The 20,649-nt window shown below is 56.9% G+C and overlaps 1 protein-coding gene across 2 annotated transcripts; it reads right to left on the reverse strand.

Moving 5' to 3' along the window:
• Window positions 1-558: 558 nt before the first annotated feature.
• NACC1 (nucleus accumbens associated 1) lies at window positions 559-20,612 on the reverse strand. 2 transcript variants are annotated; one of them, XM_081504422.1, is made up of 6 exons: window positions 20,493-20,612; window positions 5,266-6,240; window positions 5,009-5,182; window positions 4,440-4,545; window positions 4,256-4,353; window positions 559-3,450 (listed from the first exon to the last, which is right to left on the reverse strand). In XM_081504422.1, the coding sequence occupies exons 2-6, from the start codon at window positions 6,227-6,229 to the stop codon at window positions 3,188-3,190; spliced, it is 1,605 nt and encodes a 534-aa protein (XP_081360548.1). In that variant the 5' UTR covers window positions 6,230-6,240; window positions 20,493-20,612; the 3' UTR covers window positions 559-3,187. The 2 variants fall into 2 exon arrangements, with proteins under 2 accessions (XP_081360548.1, XP_081360547.1); XM_081504421.1 differs by lacking the exon at window positions 20,493-20,612 and adding an exon at window positions 19,252-19,434.
• Between the last annotated feature and the right edge of the window lie 37 nt (window positions 20,613-20,649).

Raw genomic sequence — 20,649 nt, forward strand, 5'->3', positions numbered from 1 at the left:
CCGGACTTGGGTCTGGGGCTGGGGGTGTCAAATACCATGGGAGGGCAGCAGGTGAGGGTGTCAGTAATCAATTGATGGAGCTGCTGCCCTTCCAGCTTTGGAGGGGATCCTGGGGGACCCCAGAGCAGGATTTAGGGCATACACCTGTGAGGCAACCACCTGGGGTAACCTAGAAGGAACTGGAAGGTATTGGCTGCCTGAGTCTGAAGCTGTCTCCCCATCTAAAATGCAATCCCCCCTCAAGCTGATTGGAGAGGGAAATGACACCCTACTCCAGTATTCCTGCCTGGGAAATAAATGGCTTGGATGCAGGAGCCTGGAGGGTTACAGTCCATGGGGTTTCAGAGTTGGACACAACTGAGCAACTAAACTCAAGTTACATTAAGGCATGTTTGGCACGGCCATCCTGAGGGCCCCCTACCCCCACTGCATTTGTCAGTGTGACACCCTGGGGTATGGGGGTGTTAATATGTGGAAGGAGGGTGGCTCTGGTGTGCAGCAAGCGTCCCTTCCAGGACCCACCACCCCACGCCCCCAGTGAGCAGCTGGCAGCAGGGCTGTTACAAAGGCGTTTAGTTTATTCTCCTCATCAGTATCACTGATATTCTCACGGTTCACATTTCCCAGTGCGGCTCCTCTTCTTACAGTAGTTAATGTGCAATCTCACTTACGGGCCCAGGGGTGGGGAGGGGCTCGGCCCAGGGTGGGGAGGGTGTTGGCACTCCACGCAGACAGACTGTCCTGCGTGAAAGAGGCGAGGGTGAGTGGGCGGCCGCTGGGGAGGAGGGAGGTGGCACCCCCCCCCCACAGTCTTTTTTGCGTTGGTCGGTGGTTCTCCATGTTCCTTCCTGGCTGCCCAGGCTTGAGGGTCCATGCAGCGCAGCGCAGGGCAGGGCAGGGCAGGGCAGGGCGGGCTTGGGTGGAGGGGGCAGGGAAGGCAAGAAGGAAAAGCAGCAGGCCACCCAGGAGCAGGAAGCAGGGCGGGAGGGCGCAGGGGTGGCTCCCGGGGTAAGGCACAACCCTGTCTTTGGCTCTCCTGGTGAGGAGTTTCCTCCCCTGTACCCCTGCTCAGCCCCGCTCCCCACCCCCCAGACCACCACATACAGTCCAGGGAGCCAGGGGGCACCTCCTGGGGTCCCTGAAACAAGAGGGCTCTGCCACCCAGCCCAGTGCTGCAGGGGCTCGAGGAAAAAGGTGGGGAGGGGCTGGACAGAGGCCTGCCCAGGACACGGGGGTGGGGAGGGAGAAGACCCCAGTCCCAGAGAGCTGGCCCCCACTAAGGCCTGGAAGGAGGGGAGTGCCTGGGGACTCCGGCTTCCTTGTGGGGTCTGGCTGGAGCCCCAGCCCACCCCTAGGCCTTGGTCGGCCCGGCAGCTTGCCAAGTGACCAGGATATTGTGCTTTGGGATCTATGCTGGGGTGGGTGCTGAGGCCAGGATGGGGGGGGGCAGGGTAGGTGTGACTAAGGTGCTTGTGCTTTAGTTGGGGGTGTTGACTCCCCCCCACACACTTGAGCCAGCTGAGGCCAGGAAAGCAGAGTCCCAGGACCCCAGCTGGACTGATCCCCCCACCCCTGCAACAAGCAGATGTCAGGAAGGACCCCCCCCAACCCCGGCCCCACAGGCTGGCGGGGGCTCCTGGGGTTCGGGGAGGGGGCAGGCCTCCAAGTCAGGTTTCAAGGGTCCAGTGGGCCCCCACCACCTCCTGTAGTCCCCTTGCCTTTGGAGAGAGAGGCTGCTGGGAGCAATGGGCGAGTCAGATTGGGGAGAAGACAGAGGCATGAGAACAAGGGCTAGAGACAAAAATGTGAAATTGCAAAGAATGACACCCAGTGGGTGCATGTATGGGGGAAGGGGAATTAAAAAAAAAAAACGCTCTGAGTTTACATGTAGAACTCAAAAACCTGGGACACCCTTGCAATGGAGCCCCATGGGGGAGGCATCAAGGGGTGAGTGGGAGCTGGCCGGACCCACAGGAGCCCAGGCAGAGCGGGGCTTGGGGGGGCCCCACCTTGGAAACGCGCACCCACACTCCACACACATGTGCAGCACATTCAGCCTGCCCCCTGGTCCCCCGACCCCATCCTGCCTTCCACAGCTCCACAGCTCCGGGGACCAAAGGGGACATCAGACCCAGTCCCATTGGTTTGAAAAATAAAAGGAATCTTATACTTCAATATTTCATTAGCTAAAAAAATGTTTTAAAAAGTATGTACAGGGGGTGGGGGCTGGGAGCCCTGCCATGGGGGCGGGGTGGGGGTGGGGGCGGGAGGGAAAGGCAGCAGCCCCCTCCCCCTGGCTGGCTCCCCTTGGTTCCACCCCTGGTCCTACTGCCTCTTATGTCTTCATTTGTTTAAGAGCAAAACTTCTACACACGCACGCGCGCACACACACACATGCACACCCACACGCTTCTGCACGCCCCGGAAACCTCTCCTCCTGTCCTCAGAGACCCACGGTCTGCCCCCAAGGGCCCCCTCACTCAGGACCTGCCCCTCCCAGGCCCCGGGGGACTGGTGATGGCAAGAGAGGCTGAGCACGGGGAGGGGAATAGAAGGGCGCTGGGCCTGCCACCGCCCACCACCTTGGGTCGGTCAGTTTCTCTGAGCCTCAGTTTCCTCAGCTGTAAAATGGGCAGTCCTCACGGCCTCGCCTACCCCAGCCCCCAGGTGCAGGGACAGACGAGGGAAACAGGAAGGCGCTTTTGGAAACGTGGAAGCACTGGGAGGTGGTGGCGGGAGGGGTCCTGAGAACCCGGGGGCCCCTGCAAGTCCCGAGGGGCTGCAGTGGGGGGGGGGGGGCAGAGGCTGAGGAATGCTCCCACTTGGTGGCCCAGGGCCTGGGAAGGGGGTCTTCCCAAGCCCCCCCAGGCTGGCCCCTCCCTGTGCCTGGCCTGGTGAGTGGGGAAGTCACTAGGGGTTAGGAGATGGGGAGCAAGAGCCCCCCGACTGTGCATGAGTGTGTGCTAGAGAAGGCCACGCAGACCTCGCACCACCTGCCATCCTCTCCCAGCCCGGATCCCCGATTGGCTTGGGGTCAGGGGATGGGACAGGGGAGGCAGAGGAGCCGGGAGCATGCAGCACCCCCCGCGGGTCCTGGGGAGGGACAGACAGTAGCTCGTGACCAAGATGGCGGGTGGGTGTGACAGGAGGGGGAGTATGACGGCCCCGCGGGAGGGCCCGGTGGGGGTTACTGGAGGGCCTCCTCGGCTGAGGGGCCAGCCTCGCCGTCGTGGCTGGCCGTCTCGAAGCCATGCTCCACACCCATCATGTCCGGCTCTATCTTGCCCGTGTAGCTGATGAAGGTGGTGTAGGCATCGCCCTCGGCCATGAGCGGCTTGACCTTGGGGATCCAGCTCTTGCGCACAACGCGGCGGGCGTTGGTGCACATGTCGGCCGCAATGGCATTCATCTCGCTTTCCTTGAAGTTGGGGGCGAAGTTCTGGCAGTAGTCTGCAGGTGGAAGGAGTAGCCCTGGGTGAGCTCCCCTCCCGACAGGCCCTCAGCTGCCACTGCACCGGCACCCCCACCTCAGGGCACCTCTGCCCACCCCTCAGAGCTGAGGGAACTGAAGCCTTGCAGATGTCTGCTGCTGTTGTGTAGCTGCTCAGTCATGTCCAACTCTTTTTGACGCCATGGACTGTAGCCCACCAGGCTCCTCTGTCCATGGGATTCTCCAGGCAAGAATACTGGAGTGGGCTGCCATTTCCTTCTCTAAGGGCTCTTCCTGACCCAGGGATTGAACCTTTGTGTCCTGCTTGCCAGGCAGATTCTTGACCACTGAGCCACTTGGGAAGCCCAAGACCTTGCAGACAGCATGCTACACTTCATCAGTAGGCCCCGGCTGGGCTGAGCTGGGCTATGTGTGTGGGATGTGTGGATCTGATGCGGGACACCTGGGTGCTCTTGAAAACTAGGTGTCATTTGCCAGAATTTAGAAACTGGGAGATTTCCATGTGAAAACCTAGACTTCCCTCCTGACAACTGGCTGAGGCCTGGGGGGCGTCTATCACTCCCATGACCAGCCTACGTTGGAGACCCTCTCCTGTCGGCTTTGTGGCTTTCCTTCAGTGTCCTCCCCCTCAGGAAATCTCTAACCAATCACAGCCCTCTTCCCAAGAAGCCTAGACTGAACTTCAGAATCCTTCTTAACATCAAAGCCTACCTACTGATCCCTCAGGGCCAACACCAAAGAAAAGGACCCCCTGCCTGCCTGTCCTGGGCCCCTAACCCCGACTCCAGAATGGCAGACACTCACACTTGACAGCGTGGAGTACGCGACTGTCCAGCGGTTTGCGGCTGGGGTTGTTACTGGAAGAGCGGATGCCGGTGCCACAGCTGTTGGCCAGCGTGTTCCTGGGTGAGGGGTGCAGGGGAGGGGAGTCAGGCCCCCGCTGGTGGTGAGCCCCCCCAAACCCCTGGGGCTCTGGTGGGGGCCTCACCGGTCAAAGAAGGAGGCCAGGAGGCGCCGCAGCAGGACCTTGTGCCGTGTGCCCGCGCTGACGTGGCAGTTCATGAGCTGCGCCCTCGTGATATACACGTTGGTGCCTGGAAGGGAAGGGGGAGCGAGAGGATAGCCAAGGCCCAAACTGCCACATTCCCCACTTGGCCAGGGCCAACCAAGATCCCCCTTGACAACTCAACCCAGAGCTGCCTTCTCAACACTCAGGAAAGGACCGAGACTGTGGCACCACTGTCCACGGGGCACCCATGTGCCCACCCAGCCACCAGTGTCAGAAAAGAACAGGCAGAGAGGATGGAACCCTGGCACCTTGAGTCCTGGGGCCAAATTCTCAACCTCTGTGTTGGTAAACCCTGGAGCCACCCCACGAAACTACTGATCTATGCCACTGTGGCCAAAAATGCCAGCCAGTGCTTATACCAGTCTCTGGGGTGGAAACCTACAGGCCAGCCTTTGATTCGTATCAATATGAAGGGGCATCAGGGGCCCCAGGACCCAACCCAAATGTGGCGGCAGGGGGACCTGAGGGCAGAGGTGAGGCCAGCCCACCTGTCACCAGCTCCAGCTTCTCTGAGGGGTCGCCCTCGTCGTAGAGCTTGGGGTGGCAGCGGTTGCCAATCTGGTTGATGAGCTCGGCGGGGAGAGTCGCTAGGTCCTGCCGCACTCGGATGCGATTCCGAGACTCGGGGGCCACCTGCTCAGGGAGGGCCTCCACCTTTTCGGCTGTGTGGAGAGAGGTGTGTTGGGGTCGGGTGGCAGTGGTGGGGAGGGGTGTGGCCAGGCCAGGGGCTGCGGGGACGCCTCACCAGTCTGGCCGACGTTCATCATGCTGTACATGGTGTACATGTTGCAGATCTGCCGGTACTGCTCGTCTGTGCCCTCCTCGCCCGCGTCCTCCTCCTCGTCCTCCTCGTTGTGGTAGGAGCCGGGGCTGTCGCTGGTGTAGGCGCTTGAGGTGCCGGGGCTGGTCCGCTCTGATGTGCTGGGCCCACTCACCACACTGCCTGCGGCGGCGGCGGCGGCTACTGCCGCCGCACCCCCTGCCGGCTGTCCGGCCCCCGCCCCTGCCGCCACCCCGGTGGGCTGTGCCGCCGCCACCACGGGGGCCTGCTGGGCCGGCCGGTTGATAGCCAGGTCCGGCGTGGAGAACTTGGCCATCTTGCGGCTGCCATTGCCCCCGCCGCCGCCCCCAGCCTCCTTCTGGCCGCTGTCCCACAGCCGCTTGGCCACGGGCGTGCACTGCACAGAGTCCGACTCCTGCTGCTCCGTCTTGACACGTGACACCAGGGGCAGCGGGGTGCCGCAGGCCGGCCAGCTCGACGTCTGCGCCACGGGGCTCTGGGGCTCGGACGAGGGGGCCTCCTCAGCGTGCAGGCCCTGGGAGTCGCAGCTGGGGGAGCTCACCTTGAGGAAGAATTCGGTCCCCTTCTCCATGATCTCCTGGATCTGCAGAAAGCCGGCCGTGTACATGAGCAGGAACTGGTCACCCATGTTCATGCTCAGGCGGCCCGTGTAGCAGAAGCTGAGGATCTGCTGGAAGGACTGGGGCTGCACGGCCGCCGGCAGCTCCACCACCGCACTCCGGCTGCTGTTGAACAGGTCCCGGAAGTAGGAGCTGCTGGCGGCCAGCACGGCCCTGTGGGCCTTGAAGGCGTGGCCCTTGACCACTACCGAGACGTCACAGTACAGGCCCTGCAGCCGCTGCTCGTTGAGGCACTCCAGGATGCTGTTGCCAAAGTTCGGGATCTCCATCTGCAGGGTCTGGGCCATGGCGGCGGCAGCTGCGCGGGCAACAGGGAGAGATGTAGGGGCGGGATCAGGTGGCCGACCCAGCTCGATGCGGGGAGACAGGCGGGAGAGTGGACGGTGGCCACGTGGTGGAATCTGCCAGGACCATAAGAATCGCCGCCCACCCCTGTCCCAGCAGGGCCTCGCCTCTGTGACAGGCTGTCCAGTCAGCTAAGTTGGGGTGGCCCATGCTGGGCTTCTTTCTGCAGAAAGAAGGGCAGGGACTCCCCATATTCCCAATGCAGGGGACCCAGGTTCGACCCCTAGTCAGGGAACTAGATCCCACATGCTGCAACTAAGAGTTCCCATACCTCGACTAAAGATCTTGCATGCTACTACAATAAAAATTAATAAAGATTCTGCGTGCCTCAACTAAGACCTGGGACAGACAAATAAGTAAACATTAAAAAAAATAAAGGAGGGCAAAGGCATTCTTACACGTCTGTGCTTGAGTATTAAATGAGATAACATGGTGAGCACCCCATGAGCACTCACCAGCGCTAGCACCACACACACAGGTAACTGGCATACAAATACCAAGAAGGCAGAGTCATCTGATGTTTCACACTGCTTTTGCAGGGCTGAGCACGTGACCCAGAACCACTGTTTATTGAATGACTGAATGATCACTCAAGAAACCCTAAAACTGCATGAGAACATAATATAGTCACCAGGGCAATGCAAATCCAAACCACAGTGAGACACCATTTCACACCCACCAGGCTGGCTAGAGAATCGCAAGGACAGAGGAGCCTGATGGGCTACAGTCCATGGGGTTCCAAAGACTCGGTCACAACTGAGCAACTAACACACAGGCTGGCAAGAATAAAAAAAATAAATACTCTCAGTGAAGATGAGAAATGACTTGGGACCCTCCTACATTGCTGGTGGGAATGTGAAGTAGTGTAGCTGCTGTAGAAAACCGCTCTTCAAATGGTTAAACCTGAAGTTACCATATGACCCAGCGATCCCACCTCTGGGAATTATACTTGAGAAATGAAAACATACATCGACCAGTAGTTAAGACTGTGAATGTTTGTTGTTGTTTAGTCACTAAGTCACATCTGACTCTTTTGTGACCTCATGGACTGTAGACTGCCAGGCTCCTTTGTCCATGGGATTTCGCAGGCAAGAATACTGGAGTGGGTTGCCATTTCCTCCTCCAGGGGATCTTCCTGACCCAGGGATTGAACCGGCGTCTCCTGCACTGGCAGGCGGGTTCTTCACTGCTAAGTAAATAACCTGGGAAGTCCCATGTGAATGTTCACAGCAGCACTATTCACAATAGGCAAAAGTTGGAACCAATAACCTCAAAGGTGAATGGATAAACAAAATGTGATCCATCCACAGCTGAACACTACTCAGTTATAAAAAGGAGCAAATGACAGATAAATGCTACAACTAGGATAACCCCCCAAAATATGCTAAATGCAAGAAGCCAGACAAAAAGACCACACATTATATATATTTCATATCCCACAAATAAGAAATGTCCAGAATGGGCAAATCCATAGAGACAGAAAGCAGATTTGGGGTTGTCTGGGGCTGGGCAGTGGGTGAGGGGTAGGGGCTGTGAGGACTGGGGAAGCGTAAGCAAACAGGAACAGGGTTTCTTGTTGTCCTCATAAGAAATGCCCAGTGATTGTGATGACATATGCACAACTATGAACATACTATAAAGCTCTGAACCAGTACACTTTTAAAAATGGGTGAACTGCTTGGTATGTGCATCTCAAGCTGTTAAATAAAAAAAGAAATTGTAAGACTAATGTCCCCTGTGCAGAACTGAGGATAAGACTTGCCATGTAGTCTTTATTTTGTTGTTTAGTCGCTAAGTTGTGTCCAACTCTGTGATTGTAGCCCACCAGGCTCCTCTGTCCATGGGAATTCTCCAGGAAAGAATACTGGAGTGGGCACAGTCTTAAGGTCTTTTTAAATTCTGAACCTGGTGTATGTATTGTCTATTTACCAAAGTGAATAATATTTAAAAATAAAGTGTGTGAAATCACACTGCAAACATCCAAAGGGCTTTAGGGGTGGGTGGAGAAAGAAATGTGAATTTAAGACTGCCTATTAAGACCCTGCTCGGGGAGCCCACCCCTATCCTGACCCGCAAGGTACCACCTGGGGGGCCCTGGCCCCTCTCAAATGTATAAACTTCTGCATCACAGCCTATTCCATCAGTGCACGTTCCAATCCAGGAGGAAGAACTGAACAGGTGAGGACGGCACATCCGATACTCTGGGGGCAATCATAAAAGGGCTTAGAGGGAAGATGTGACTTTACAAGTGACCCCCTCCCACCCCACTGGTAACAGTGAGTCCCCTGCCATTCTATTGGTGTGGAGGGTGGTGGTCCTGAAAGGGCAGGTAGGGGAGAGAAGAGAGGCCTGAGCAGAGTCAGGCTGGTGAGAAGAAACAGTAGAAAAGAGTGTATGCAAAGGCCCTGGGGTAGGAACAGCCTTAAGTTTCCCCAGCTAAGAACGAGGGGCGTGGGGGGCGTGAGGCCTGGGGGGCGTCTATCACCCCCATGACCAGCCTACGTTGGAGACCCTCTCCTGTCGGCTTTGTGGCTTTCCTTCAGTGTCCTCCCCCTCAAGAAATCTCTAACCAATCACAGCCCTGCAATCAGTCCCACAGGCTGCTGAGGGGATTCAGGGCGCTCATGCAGTCACATGGTGACTGCTCTGGTAGCCTGGGTGCTGGGAGGGCAGGGCCAGTGTCACCCTCAGGGTCTCCCAAATGGAGCAGCTCCGTGTGTACAGGTTTGAGTATGCAGAATCAGGTTGGCCTTATCAGTGTTCATTTCCAAATGAAGAAGCAAAGATATGGAGCTCCTGGTCCCAGAAGCAAGTCAGTTCTGGAGCCAGGACTCACACTGGCCCCAAAGTACAGCCCTGAGCCTGTGGCCACATGGCCCCTTCTCTTCCTCCACGGAACCCTTTCTCAATGAATCTGGAGAGGGTCCAAGTCTGCACTGCATACCCAGTGCTCAACCCAGAGGCAGCTTAAAACAGACTTAACGAACAAAAACCTGAAAGGTACATAAGCGCTAACGTGGGAGTGAGAGACGAACAGCTGATGGGGCTCTGGTTAGTTCCTTCCCCAGGGCCTTTGCACATACTCTTTTCGCCTTTCCTCATCAAAATCAATGTCACTATTATGAAAAACAAAAAGGCCATCAGGGGACTTCCCTGGTGGTCCAGTGGTTAAGAATCTGTCTTGCAATGCGGGAGACATGGGTTTGATCCCTGGTCTGGGAAGATCCCACATGCCAAGGAGCAACTAAGCCCATGTATCACAGAGCTACAACTACTGAAGTCTATGTGCTCTAGAGCCTGTACTCTGCAACAAGAGAAGCCATCGCAATGAGAAGCCTGTGCACTGCAACTCGAGAGTAGCCCCGCCTGGTGTGACCAGAGAAAAGACTCATGCAATGAAGACTCAGCACAGCCAAATAATTAGTAAGTAAGTAAATAAATTTTAAAAACACTGCAGAGAGAGCACCAAGGGAATAGGTGACTGACTCCTGGCAGCTGGAGTGGGGGAAGGATCGGGGGAAAGGGGAGCTTGGGTGAGGAGGGTAGAGAGCTGAGGCTGTAGAGATATGGATGTGCATGCTTTGGGGGCTACAAAGGGCATTCCACTCCTAACTGCACTCGGTGTGCTGGACAAGGCTGCGTGCATGTCCCAAAGGGTACCAGTGTGCTCAGAGCACCCCGCAGTGAAGGTGAGTGGTGCCCCACTTCATGGGTGGGGACCATAGCACTGCCCTGCGTGGGTCTCAAGATGCTCGACTTCAGGGCCTGTACCCTCAGTGAGAACTGGTGCAGGTGGCTTTGTGGGGAGCACTTAGCTTGGGAGTGCTAGTATCCTCAAGATAACGGGAGGGAACAGAGACGCAAGGAGGAGGGGGCTCCTGAGGGCAAAAACCAACCTGACATCCAGGCTGGCATCTCCAAGCCTCATGAACCCCATGAAGCCCCAGAGCCAAGCACCCAGGGCTTTGAAGGCTTCAATGAGCAGTTTAGTGGGGGGACAACTTGTGCAAAAGACTGATGTAATCAGTGCACAGGAACCCCTCCGCTGCAGTGACAGGGAGCAGGGTGGTCGCTCTGCCTCGCTGTCCCTGCAGGTAGGACAGGATGAGGGGAGATGGAAATGGCAGAGGCCACTGGAGACCCCAAAGACCCACCCCTGGGCTCCCCTCCCTCTTGTGGCTCCCATCCAGGCTACCCGACTCAGAACAATGGTCCATGGTCCTTCCCCTCACCTGTGCCGGCCCGTGAGGGAGGAGACATGGAGCTGCCATGGGGTTTCTAGCAGCTGGTGCTTGACCTGAGTCATTTGCTGGTGGGAAAGTGGTTGGATGGGGAGCCGGGGCGGGGGAGGTCTCTAAACCACCAACAATTCTGTCCTCACCAACCTGAACCCCACACCCGCTCTGCCCAGTTCCCTGCAGCTAGACCTTCACCCATACTGTGCACCCTGCCCAGAGTGCCCAAATCGTCCTCGGCCACCCTCAGGTACCCGCCACTCCAAGAACTCTCCAGACTAGAGAAGATGCCTCTTCTGCACGCCCCCTACCTCCAGCCCTAGTGCCCTCATGCTTACCTCTGAGAACATTAAATCCCCCTTGATTATAGTTTCCCCAAGGGCAGAGAACCGTATTTGAACTCTCTCTCCTCACAACTTGGTACATCAGCCTGTGCATCTGCTGGGGTCCCCAGATCCTCCTGGAGGGGAGGGGCAGCCCCCAGCCACACACAAGGCCAAGAGGACCCTCCTGGCATCGCTGCTCCTGGCCCTGAACGAGAGTGGGTTTTCCCCATGAGATGCAAGGCCACAACTCAGTTTCCATGATCTCTCAAGCCACTCAACAAATATTTGCCCAGCACCTGTCTGCGGCAGCAAGTGCCCAGAGTTCGGGGCAGGCCATTACCAAGACGGGGCCCTGAGTCTGGAGTTCATGATCTGGTGAGAGGCACAACCATTCATCCAGGTCACACAGATCTATGAGCTGCAGGTCCTCGCCTCTGACCTCACTCAGCAGAGGAAACACTGGAGCTGAGATTTGGGGGGCACCAGGGGGTAGAGGTGGGGTGATCTAATGAGGCAGTGGCAGGCTGGGAGGGTGGCCCTCAAGGCACAAGGAAGGCATGCAGAGCCTTGAGGAAGAAGCAGGCATGATCCTTCCAGAAAGTGGACTCTGGGCTCTGCTGTGAACTAAGTTGTGTGTGCGTGGATGCTAAGTTGCTTCAGTCGTGTCCGCCTCTTTGCCTCTCTGCGACCCCATGGACTGTAGCCCGCCAGGCTCCTCCATCCATGGGATTCTCCAGGCAAGAATACTGGCATAGGTTGCTGTGCCCTCCTCCAGAGGCTCTTCCTGACCAGGGATTGAACCCATGTCCCCCACCCCAATTCATAAGTCCTAATCTCCAGTGTGGCTGTATTTGGAGACAGGGTCCTATTTGAAGGTCATTAAGATTAAATGAGGTAAAAAAAAGTGGGGCCCTCATCCAACAGAACTCTCTGTTCTTAGAAGAGGAGGACGAGGGATTTCTCTGTCTCCAAGCACACATTGAGGAAGGGCCATGTGAACACACTAGATCCCAACCAGAACCTGATTGCACTGGCCTCTTAAGACTTCCAGCCTCCAGAACTATGAGAAAATAAATGTCAAGTCACCCAGTCTATATGGTATCTTGTTATGGTGTCCAAGCAGACCAGCATCTATTCACCCCACAGCTCCCTCATGGGGCCTCTCACCTGGACCTCCCGCCATGGACAGGAGACTGGCATGTACCCCACATGCCAACACAATGTGTCCTCAGTAGAGCTCTCGCCCCCTCAAGCCTGCTTGGGTCATGGTGTGTGTGGGGTCCAGCCCTCCTTGCTTGGGTCAAGACTCCCAGATTGGACTTCCCTAGGGGTCCAGTGGTTAAGAATCCACCTACTCCGAGAAGGAAATGGCAGCCCACTCCAGTATTCTTGCCTGGAGAATCCCATGGACAGAGGAGCCTGGTGGGCTACAGTCCATGGGATCGCAAAAGACTTAGTGTTATTAAAAAAAAAAAAAAGAACCCACCTACTAGTGCAGGGGACACGGGTTTGAGCCCTGGTCTGGGAAGATTCCACATGCCCCAGGGCTGCTAAGCTCGAGCGCTGGTAACAAGAGAAGACACCACAGTGAGAAACCCTCGCAGGGCAACTAGAGAAAGCCTTTGTGCAAACAACAGAGATCCACCCCAGATTCACACCCCTGACTCCTTCAAAAGCAGTTACCACCTGGGCCCCTGTGATGTGTATGGGGCCCCTGCACAATAAGGCTCACCCACTCTCAGACCTAAAACGCAGGACCCAAGATGGTCACGGCCCTTCACACTCTCCTGATCACCTATCTCAAATTTCCAAAGTCAGAGCCTTTCCCAAACCTGATTCCTCTGGGCGCTTCTCCTGCTAGAGTTTTCCTCCTTGGCACCTCTCACCACCTCCCGACTAGACATGTTCTTGGCTTTGTGTCAGTTCCACCAGGGCAGGGCATCCGCCCACCTGGTTCACACTACTGTGTCCCCTGCCCCAATAACCAGGCAAGCACACAGTGGGTGCATAATCGTTGCTCGTAGAATGAATGAAGAATTATTTCTGTTATCTCCAACTGGCATGCGTGCTAAGTCACTTCAGTCGTGTCTGACTCTTTGCAACCTCAATGAACTGTAGGCTCTGTCCATGGGATTCTCCAGGCAAGAATATTGGAATGGGTTGCCATGCCCTCCTCCAGGGGATCTTCCTGACCCAGGGATCGAACCCAACTCTCTTATGTCTCCTGCACTGGCAGGCGGATTCTTTACCACCAGTGCCACCTAGGAAGCCCTGCTTTCAACCAGACTCCTCTTTTAGTTGTGCTATGACTAGAAGAGAGCAGGACTAGAAAAGGTCTCTGAGGCCGGGCAGGGGTGCCAACCGCACTGCGGTGGGGGCCGCTGGGGCCAATGGGGGTGGGGTGGTGGTGGTGGTGATGTCCTCTGGCAGCCCTGCCAGGTAGCTGACCTGCAGCCAGGGTCCTACCTAGGGCTCAGTGAACTTGGCATTCCCACTGATGGCTCCAGCTGCCCCACCCCCAGATCCCGCTGGGGTGCTGCAGGCCTGGAATGGAAGTGCTTGTGTGGCAGTGTGATTCCTGGGGGTGGAAACTGCCAGCTCTTTGAGGGCGCTCTGAAGTCCCCAGAGGCTGGGACTGTCTCACCAGGCACTGTCTCTTTCAGTTGACCTTCCAGGGAAGCGGTAAGCTGCCCGTGGACATGGAAGCCTGTTAAGGGAACCCGCCAAGCCCAAGTGTAAGGACTGAAGACCCCTGGGAAGCTCCAGAATCCTTCACTCAGCTCATCATGAGGTCAGAGTGGTGGCTGGGGGGTGGGGTGCAGGAAAGCCACACAACCACCCCCACGCTTCGGTGTTGGGGGGGGCGGGTGCATTCTTGGCCCAAAGCCAGGCAGACCCTCTTTGAGGCAGCTTAGGCAAACACCACCTAGTGAAGAACCAGGTGACAGTCAACCACACAGGTCTTTTTCATGTACATGCACATTTAATTCCTATTCTTTTCCCCTGAAAAGCTCCCATTAACTCCACAGCGGGTAACAGGATGAGCAACCTGAGGTGGCCTGCACATTGCCCTACAGTGCACCGGCACCTGCTGAGGGCTCAGTTATTCCTCTTGACACTTTCTGAGGAAGAAATGAGTCCTCTGGCCATTTTACAGATAAGGAGAGGGAGGCCCAGCATGGCACCCAGGCCACATGGCTCCGGTTCAAGGCCGGCCCGGGCTTCACTGTCCTCCACCTGGTGCTGCTGCTCCCTGGGGGCAGATGGCCACCACAGCTAGACCCATTTCTTGACTGGGCAGACTGAGAAGCTGGAGGCAAGACGACAAGCCACGTGGGGAGCTCCACAGCTAGGGTCTGCTGCCCACCTGGAGCCCCTACCCAAGGGTAGCCTCTTCCCGCTCCCCCTCAGGCTTTCTTCCTCTGCCCCCCCCCCCAGCTATTCTCTATTCTTCCTCCTCTCACTGCCACCTCCGGGAATGAGCAGTCTAGCCTGCTGCCTCTCCTCCCTCCCTCCTCCGCTCTCCTCTTGCAGGACTCGGCAATCTGGCCTCCCTTTGCCGGCAGCAGCTCCTAGGAGAACCCAGCCAGGCCCCACCCACCTCCCACTAGGACCACAAGCCCACCTTTGCGAGCTACCTCACACTCCCCAGTGTGCCTTCAGACCCGGAGGACACCGGGCAGGGCGGCAGCTGCAAAGGCCCTGAGGTCACGTTGGGCGGCTAACACAATGGATTCGGGTGGTTACTGGGGTGGGGTTGCTGAGAGGTGCTTGGAGACCCTGCAGGGCCTTGGCAGGGTAGAAGAATTAGAATCTTGTTTTTCTAGGATCAAATATCCCTTACAAAGTTTCCAGTTTAGAATTATGCTTCCTTCCTCTTAAGGCCTAGAAAACATTATCCCTCCGAGTGCTCACCATCTCCTAGCCCCATGTCAGTCTTTCCCAACTATAAAAGCTACAGCCACCTCATAAGGTTGTTTTAAGGATTAAACCACCTTAGAGTAATGCAGGGAGATTTGCAGCCTGTGTCCAGCTGCTGTTATTAGTGTGTCCCTTCCTGTCCCTGTGACCCCTCACAGGGTTGCGAACTCCCTGACAGCAGAGGAGGCATCTTATACTGCTCACCACCCCCCAGAACCTTAGGCCATTTCATCAGTCACGGGTATTACTGAGGGCTCCCCCACTGCCTTCCCAGCATCATCCGATCGCATCCCAGACACTAACCTCTCATGTAACTCGCATGATAACCACGCAGCAAGGAGACCACCCGAAGCCCTGCTGCCATGGGGCCCAGATCACTCTGGGGTGGTGGCTGCCCTGTACATTCTATGAGGAGCACTGCCAGTCTCTACTCCCCAGCCCCAGCTGTGACAACCAAAAATGTCACCAGACAATCTTCTAAGTGTCCCCTGGGCAGGGCAAAATCACCTCTGATTAAGAACCCCTGCAGTGCAGGAATGCCTGCTTGTCCCCACTTATCAGACGCAGAAACTGAGGTGGCAGGCAAGGTCACGACCTTTGCTCAGGCTCTCCTGGCTAAGCAAGGTGGTGCCAATGGTCGAATCTGACTCTCCACTACACCTTGTATGCTCACCACCTTTACCCACCTTCTGCTTAATTCAGTCACAGTCCTCACAGGTGCTGCAGTGGTAAAGAATCTGCCACCTGCCAATTCAGGAGACCCAGGTTCAACCCCTGGGTTGGGAAGGTCCCTGGAGGAGGAAATGGCAACCCACTCCAGTATTCTTGCCTGGGAAATCCCATGGACAGAGGAGCCTGACGGGATACAGTCCGTGGGGTTGCAAACAGTCAGACACGAATGAGCACACACACACACCCTCAGCACACCCCCTCAGGGTCTCTAAGGACACGGAGACCTTCGCATCCTATCTGTCCAGAGGAGACAGGGGCAATGACCACCACCAGACCCTGGACACAAAGTGACAGCCACCTGGTCAGTCTCACTTCACAGCTTCTGTGGCTCAGAAAGCTCTCCAGGGGAGACAGAAGGATGACACTCTTGGCCAAGGGGACCCAGGAGCAGAGGCAGGGAGGCGGGCCCACATGCTCATGCTAGGCAAAGGCCAAAGTGAGTTAAAAGTGGGTAAAAGTGCTCAGAGCAGCTTGGCATCCAGGAAAGGGATGGGAGTGATGAGAGGCAGGGAGCACCTAAGAGAAGGAGCCGAGGCTGGGACAAACACCACCTCTCTGTCTTCGAGGCCAGCTCACCGTCGCCTCGAATGTTGCAAGCCCCACCTGAACCTGGCAGGCCGTCCTCCAACACAGGCTCTGGCAGTGACATCGAGTAGCCGGGTGATATCTCGCTAGACCAACCTGAAACCCTCTCCAAACCCCATGCCTTCAGGCTGACCTCCACCACAGGTCCTGCCAGACTGACCAAAACTCATCTCACAGCCCAGCTCAAGAACCCACTGGGGCACATTTTTAAAGGCTTTGGATGCAGGCCAAAGGGGTCTGGACTTTGGCTCTGGGGGTGAGGCGGGGATCCAGGAGACTCCGAGATCAGGTGCTTCTTTTCTGGGAAGGGCACTAAGGATCTCCACCTCCATACCAGGGTTGGTCACCCTTCACTTCTTTCCTCATGAAGACAAGATGTTTAGGGCTCTGAGCCGGAGCCTGGCACATGCTCAATGAAGGCTTTCAATGTGCTGTCCCGTCTGCCTAGAACATTCACCCCTCCCTGCCCCCGCCCCCAGCAGGCTGACTTATTATTCAGAGCTCAGTTCACCTGAAAGCCTTCCCTGACCCCTGAATCTAATGCTTTGCCCCCCACCCCAACACCATCACTTCACTCCATTTTACTATATTCCTGAACGTAGGGCTATCAGAAACACTCTTGATCATTTGTCTGTCTGGGGTCGATCACCTTCACTAGAACAGAAGTTGCTGAGAGCCACTGGGCCCCAGCAGGGAGTTGGCACCCATGCGACAGCAAACTGTCCCCAGGGTCTCTTTATTTTGTGGCTCTCACCCGCCAGGCTATTGTGGCCCTCCTCTGGTGCCCTATGTCCTCACAGAAAAGTAATTACGAAGAGTGCTTTCTCCAGCTCTAGGCACACGGACTCACTGCTCCCTTCTTGGCCATCCATGCACCATGGCCTGCTCCTTCCAGTCTCTGCCCCCTTCCAGCTAGCTCTGTGACTGGAGGCAGCCCCCCACCCCCACCCCTCAGTACCCAGCCTAGAGCCCTGCTGAGGCCCCAGTCTGCAGCCAGCCTCAGCCCAACCAGGCAGGGAAAAGGCTTCATTACGTGGGGCTGCTGGCCCAGTTTCTACCCCTCCCAGAACCAGGAGGCCAGCCAAAGCGGGGAGGAGGGCCCAGCCCAGGTGGGGGCAGTTCTAGGAACTCTGGGGAGATCGGGGGAAGGGAGGTGATCATTAAACCTAGATCTGCCTGATACCACTCAACCCAGCCGTTTGTGCTTCCTGCCTCACGTGCTGAGGATCTCAAGTCAGCGTTCCTAGGACCCATCGGTAACAGCCTTGCAGTTAAGACTCCCTGAGAGAAGGAACAAAAAGTAGGGGTGGTCTGACTGGGGACCAAAGTAAGGAAAAGACAAACTAGGCGGAAAAAAAAAAAGGTAAAAATCCAGCCAGGCTCAATCCTTATAACCACCTCCCTCTGCCAGCCCACAGCTCTGTGATCCCTGGCTCCCATTAGGAGAACAGGGGTGGGGGGAGATGACCTAGCCTCTGGGAAAAGCTTCCACTGATCTGGCTCCCTGGGACACCAGGAAAACTCGGTCCACAAGGGTACGGACCCATCCCTCGGGATGGGCAAGAGAAAAGCCCTGGACAGGGAATTCCCACCAGGGAATCCAGAATAGTTGGGACCTCTTCCCGTCACGCCCCTCAAAGGCCTGCTCCAGGGGACCGAGGGTCAACAATCCCAGTCCATTGATGTCTAGTTGGGCTCCATCTGGAGCCTCGGTTTCCCACCCTGTACCACGGAGAAGACCTAAGCCGACTTGGTGGTGATGGTGAGCCATCAGTGAGCTCATCTAACCAGCAAGCTCAGCACAGGGCCTGGCCCAGGAAATGCACCCTAGAGGCCAAGCGCTGGGGCGGGTAGCACCAAAGGTCTGGGTACCTGATTTAAGCCCCTTCTTGGTGACCCGCATTCACCCCACCAGAGCCTCCAAGACACAATGAACGAGCTTTATAAGCTCACCTCCCACTAACTCACCAGTAGAGAGCTGGTGCCTGAAATGCTGGGAGGTCCCAACCTCTAGGCTTGAGCCTCAAAGATCAGGTCACAAAAAGTGCAGATAGAATCTCAGGACCCTACTCAGGTAACAGTGTGTGTGTGCCTACCTCCCTGCAGATATCTGGGGTGGGGGTGGGCCAGAGGATGATAGACAAGATGCCCAAGCTAGGTGTTCCAGACTATTTCCCAAGCTGTTCACACAAACACCCACCTGGCCAGCTAGCCCCTTGGAGCAACCCGCAGAGGCTTGCCCAAAGGGTAGGCAGGAGCCCAGAACCTGGCAAGGATGAGGTTTGAGAAAGAAGAAACCCCTCAGGTTTGGCCCCAAGCTAACACCTGGCCAAGAAAAGAGGGGGGCGCACCTTGGCACGTGTCTTTTGATCATACAAGTTTCTCCGGACCTGCTCCCACACCCCTTCCAGCCTACTTAGTCCAAAAGCTTGCCTCCCCTCCGACAGCTCCTACCGAAGTTCCTCAACCTACCTGATCGACCCTGTATCTGGCTCTCGCCACCTGCAAACCCTCTCTTCGAATCCTAACCCCAAGTGACCCCCGCAAACATCCCAGGGATCTCCTAACCGCCCCCACTCGAACTAACTCCGCCCACACCCACCCTGCCCCACTTCCTGGGCTTCTCCTCAGCCGCCCCCAAGCTTGTAACCTGACCCACCTCCTCCAGCGCCCCGACGGTACCCGTAAGCCCGGGCCCCTCCCCGTCCCCCTCCCCCGCCTCAGGGCCGTTTCCCTCCGGCCACGCCGCTCTCTCCTCCCCCATTCCGCCGGCCCGAAGCCTGACTCCTCCTCCCCCTCCCCCTCCGGTCTCCCCCGGCGCCTCCTCACTTTCCCTCCACCAGCCTCCCTCCAACTTCCCGGGCCCCCCGGCACCTGCCCCAGCATGGCCTCGCGTCCCCCTCGCAGGGAATGAGAGGAGGAACTCTGGGCCCGATCCCGACGCCCCCAAGCTCCGCGGCCCGGCCCGGAGCTGAACGCTCAAGGCCGCTCCCGGGGGCCGGGACTCCCCGCACTCGCCGGCCCGGCCAAAGTGTAGACTGCTAGCCAAGTTCCTCGGAAGAGGCCCCCATGTCCTCCCCTCTCAGCCCTTAGCCGGACCTCGGATGCCCTCGGGCCGCCCCGGCTAGAGGAGGCCGGAACCGGGCCTGGGGCAGGCCGCCTCACCTGCGCCGTGGCCGCGCTCCGGGGGCTCCCGGCGGGCTCCGCAGCGGCAGCTGAGGCCGGGCCTGGGCCCGGGGCGCGCCCCCCTGCGCCGGGGCCTCGGCCTCCGCCTCCGCGGCCTCCGCGGCCTCCGCCTCAGCAGCAGCGGTAGCCGCGGCGGCCATTCATTGTGGGCCAGGCCGCCCCAGCCGAGCGCCGAGCGAGCGCAAGGCGCGCCGCCGCCGCAGACGGGCCAGGGAGGAGCGGCCGTGGCCCCGCCCGCGCACCGCCCCCGGTTCCCGCCCCCGAGGCTAGGCCAGCCGAGCGCCGAGTGCGCCCCTTCGGCCCTCCTCAATCTTCTCCCTCTACCCCTCGGAATCCTGGTCGCAACCTAGGTTATGCTGCAGAGTTCGAGTCCCGATCTCGCCATTTTTTAGTCCCGCGACCTTAAGCAAGTGGCTCTGTCTTTCGGAACTTTAGTTTCCTGGAAAAAAGCAACGAATAATGCCTGCTATTTATTGTGCCAGGCACTGTTTTATAGGTTCTTGATGGGATTATCTCGTTTAAACTTCACGGTAATATCTTTAGGTATCTTTAGGTGTGTATCATCACACACACACACTATAGAAAATAAGAAAAAGAGGCACAGAGAGGTGAAGAAACGTGCTCAAGATCACACAGCAAGGAAGTAAAGGCGGGTGCTAGATTCAAACTCAGGCCCAAGAAACAACAGTAAAAGTTCGTACGTGTATGATGCTTATGCGTCGCCAGATTCCATTCTAAGCATTTAACTCATTTAATTTTCATCACAACTCAGTAACGAATGTTTAAAAGTTTTGCCCATTTTGCCAACGAGGAAATACAAGCAGAGGGAGTTAAGAACAAGTAGCAAGGAGTACTGGAGCTGGAACCCACCCAGTACCGACCACCACCCTCTGTTTTCCTGCACCAGTTAGAACCACTGACGGTTTGCTATGTGAGAGCCTACTCTGCACATTTTCAAGGCATTCTGCCCTTTAATCTTTGCTCTGTCTTGGAACTTAGGAGTCTTTTTTAACAGGTAAAGAAGGTGAAGCCCAGAGAGTTTAAGTAACTTGTCAAGAGCATGTGGTACTACGGGGATTCAAACGCGGTAAATCTGATTTCAGAGCCTGAGTGATTCCTGCAGGGTGCCCTGAAATGATGTGTTTTACAGAACCCAGCACACAGGAGACGATCAGTAGGTATTGGATTTCTCCGCTTACCGCCCCTCTTCTGAGCCTCACCTTCCTCATCCGTGAAATGGGGCTAGTGACGTGTCTCCTTCCCCCCGCCCCAAGGGAAGCCGCAGATATTAAGGCCACCGCACAACACTTTCATCGCTTTCCGCCGTACATTTTGATCCCAACCGTCCACTGTAGTCAACCATCACTGATTGATTGA

Source organism: Giraffa tippelskirchi, chromosome 6, assembly GCF_054371585.1.
Source record: "Giraffa tippelskirchi isolate mGirTip1 chromosome 6, T2T-mGirTip1v1.2.pri, whole genome shotgun sequence".
In the NCBI taxonomy this organism is placed as follows: domain Eukaryota; kingdom Metazoa; phylum Chordata; class Mammalia; order Artiodactyla; family Giraffidae; genus Giraffa; species Giraffa tippelskirchi.